Source organism: Etheostoma spectabile, chromosome 4, assembly GCF_008692095.1.
Source record: "Etheostoma spectabile isolate EspeVRDwgs_2016 chromosome 4, UIUC_Espe_1.0, whole genome shotgun sequence".
NCBI lineage: Eukaryota > Metazoa > Chordata > Actinopteri > Perciformes > Percidae > Etheostoma > Etheostoma spectabile.
The window spans coordinates 36,818,019-36,820,680 of record NC_045736.1 but is presented as its reverse complement, the minus strand read 5'-3'; the positions used below and the strand labels follow the sequence as shown (position 1 = coordinate 36,820,680).

Sequence of the window (2,662 nt, the reverse complement as noted above, 5' to 3'; positions counted from 1 at the left end):
TGTGTGTGTGTGTACCTTGCAGAGTGAGTGTCCTTCATACATGTGGAAGCGACCCTGCATGCACACGCATGTCTTCCCCTTCAGCTCTCCGAAAACCAGCCGACCTTCATGACCTTTCACTGCAGAACACACACAGTCCGGATTAAAGTGAGAGACAGGTAAATTATTATTAACACACAAATAATGTTTCTAATAATTGTGTTTAGCTAGGCTAAACATGTCCTCACAGTAGTTTCTATGCTTTGTCTTTCCAATGTACCTGTAATGCATTGTACGGATTAGTCCAGATTTGAACCACGTTTCGGTTCACCGAGACTCATTTTATTATCAGAAAGGATGTGGAAAATTCTGTGAGCCAGTCTTTAAATTCTTAGAGACAAAACTCAGTTTGTGAATTCAACACAGACCAAAAAAGAAATAAAAATGGACCTACTGTAGATTTACTTCTTAGTCTGTCCAGCATGTAACTTTACATGAATTTAACAGTCGTTGATGCATGAAAACACTGACTGTTTTAAACAAACTTAATTTATAGATGTCATTACTATAAATGTATGTATGTAGTTATTTCAGGTATGTGCGTGAGTGATGAGGATGTGTTTTTGTATTTGAGAAGTTTTATATTTTGCACTTTTTGGGCTTTTTTCTTTGCACTTTTCAAAAGGAAATAAGTAAAAATGCACAGACATATCTGTAGAAATAAATTCATATAAAATCCGTTTTCTGAGTGTTTTTCTTCTGGATTTTTTCTGTGTTAAATTTAGATATGCGGCTGGGGTACTAGTTTTGTATGTGGCCCGTGTAATATGCTCACAGTAGTGTTTTCAAATCATTTTACAGATGCTTTACTCGGACGGAAATTCTCCATTCTGACCTCTTTAGCTCTGAGTCAGTGAGGCCTAGAATTACACTGACATTTGGAACAAAAAAAGTGAGTGTTAGCTTCCCAAAGACCTCAGGCACATCCCAGAAGGCCAAAGTACATGGGAGCGGTTTCACTTTTTTCTTTTTGGTAAAACATTCAGGCGAGAAAAGGACGTATTTTCAAGTGTCTCCAAAGAGGTTAACGTGATTTGTTTTGAAATCAGTTCATCCAATTTAGTAGTTCGAACAAAGATGTATGGAACAGCTCTTTCCTGGCATGTTGTCAGACAACTCACCATATATATTATTTTTTTTGTTTGTAAGTAATGAAATAACTATTGTAGCAAATCAGGGGAAACAGGCCCGGGTCCACAGGTTCAGATTGGGGGGGGGGGAGTCTATCTGCCTGTGGAGGTGCTGCAGCCACCCACTTGGCACATGGCAGGTCCCACCTGCACCCCATCAGGAGATTAGGGGAAGACATTAACCTTGTGTTGTCTTCTTGTCAACATTGTAAATCAACACTTTTGTTGACACATTTTATTGATCATTTTAACTTTTCGTCTCCTTTTTGTCCTTTTCTCAACACTTTTGATGCTTTTTTTTCCAGTGTTTGTTGCTTTTTTGACGTTGTCAACACTATGTAACACTAACTTTAGTTTTACCGTTATTTTTGGAATTCATAAACCTCCTTTATTGGAAATTACACCTAATGTTTGAGTTGGAAAAGCAGAATTTAGGAATTATTTGATGGATAATCACAGACTGGAATATGTCAACTTTTACTCAATACTATTTCAAAACCACTTCAATGTTTTTTTATCAAATGCTATAAAACTGAATAAGACGCCCCCCAAAAAAAAAAAAAAAAAAAAAAAAAAAAAAAAAAAAAAAAAAAAAAAATAAAAAAAATAAAAAAAAATATATATATATATATATATTTTTTTTTTTTTAAAATTTCATTGTGAATTGGCCTTTCATGTCCCGCTACAATATAAATTAAAAAAAATCTATATTCAGAGTACCTGTGCTCTGTGGGAAGCCCGGTATGTCACAATACGGGAAGGTGTCCTGACATTTGAGGGTGTCAGCGAGCATGCCCAGTCCAGACCCGCAGATGATTGCCACCTGGGGGCGGTGCTTCGTCTGAGACATCAGCCAGTCAGCTGTCTTCTGGTATTCATCGTGACTGCAGACAGGAGGAAATCAAAGTGAATTATTTTCGGAGGAAATTGTGAATTCACAAAGACTTTGAAGCTTTCTAAATATTGTTGATTGACGTTGATGTTGTTCCATGTCAAAACCACTCTTTTCTCTTCCTTTAAAATGGAACAAATACTTTTGTTTACATATCTTAAACAGAAGATGCCGAAATATTTTATCTATGGTCACATTGCCATGCGAGTTTCTGTGTGTTGTGAATCTGTTACACTTTGTTCTATGGAAACTCTGAACCAAGACTTTTTTATCTGACTCAATTGATATCATAAATTGTTTAAAAAAAAATCAGTAACATTAGTTACTGAAGATGTGTAAATGTGGACCTACAGTACCTTGAACCAATCCTCTTTTACTCTGGTGCCCCTTTCTCATCTACCTACCCCTACGTCAACGTGAATGGAGCGATTGTTAGAAAAGTAATATAATCTCGTGTTTCTCATTAAACCTTTAGAACTGCTTCGTTTTACATTGTTGTCCGAGTAACTGCTTTCAGAGTCGGCTCAAAAATTGCAATGGAAATGTAGTGATGAACAGTCAAATTGACCCGTTTTCCTATTTCAATGTTCTTTTTAATTCC

At 36.3% G+C, this 2,662-nt stretch overlaps 1 protein-coding gene across 1 annotated transcript in view; it reads right to left on the bottom strand.

Annotated features, from left to right (window-relative positions):
- Window positions 1-2,662, bottom strand: part of pnp4a (purine nucleoside phosphorylase 4a) — a 13,252-nt gene that overhangs the window by 8,254 nt on the left and 2,336 nt on the right. The window contains exons 2-3 of the mRNA XM_032514807.1: window positions 1,890-2,053; window positions 16-119 (exon numbers count right to left, since the gene is read on the bottom strand). Of these exons, the coding sequence (XP_032370698.1) occupies window positions 16-119; window positions 1,890-2,053 (268 nt within the window). The remainder of the gene's footprint in view (window positions 1-15; window positions 120-1,889; window positions 2,054-2,662) is intronic.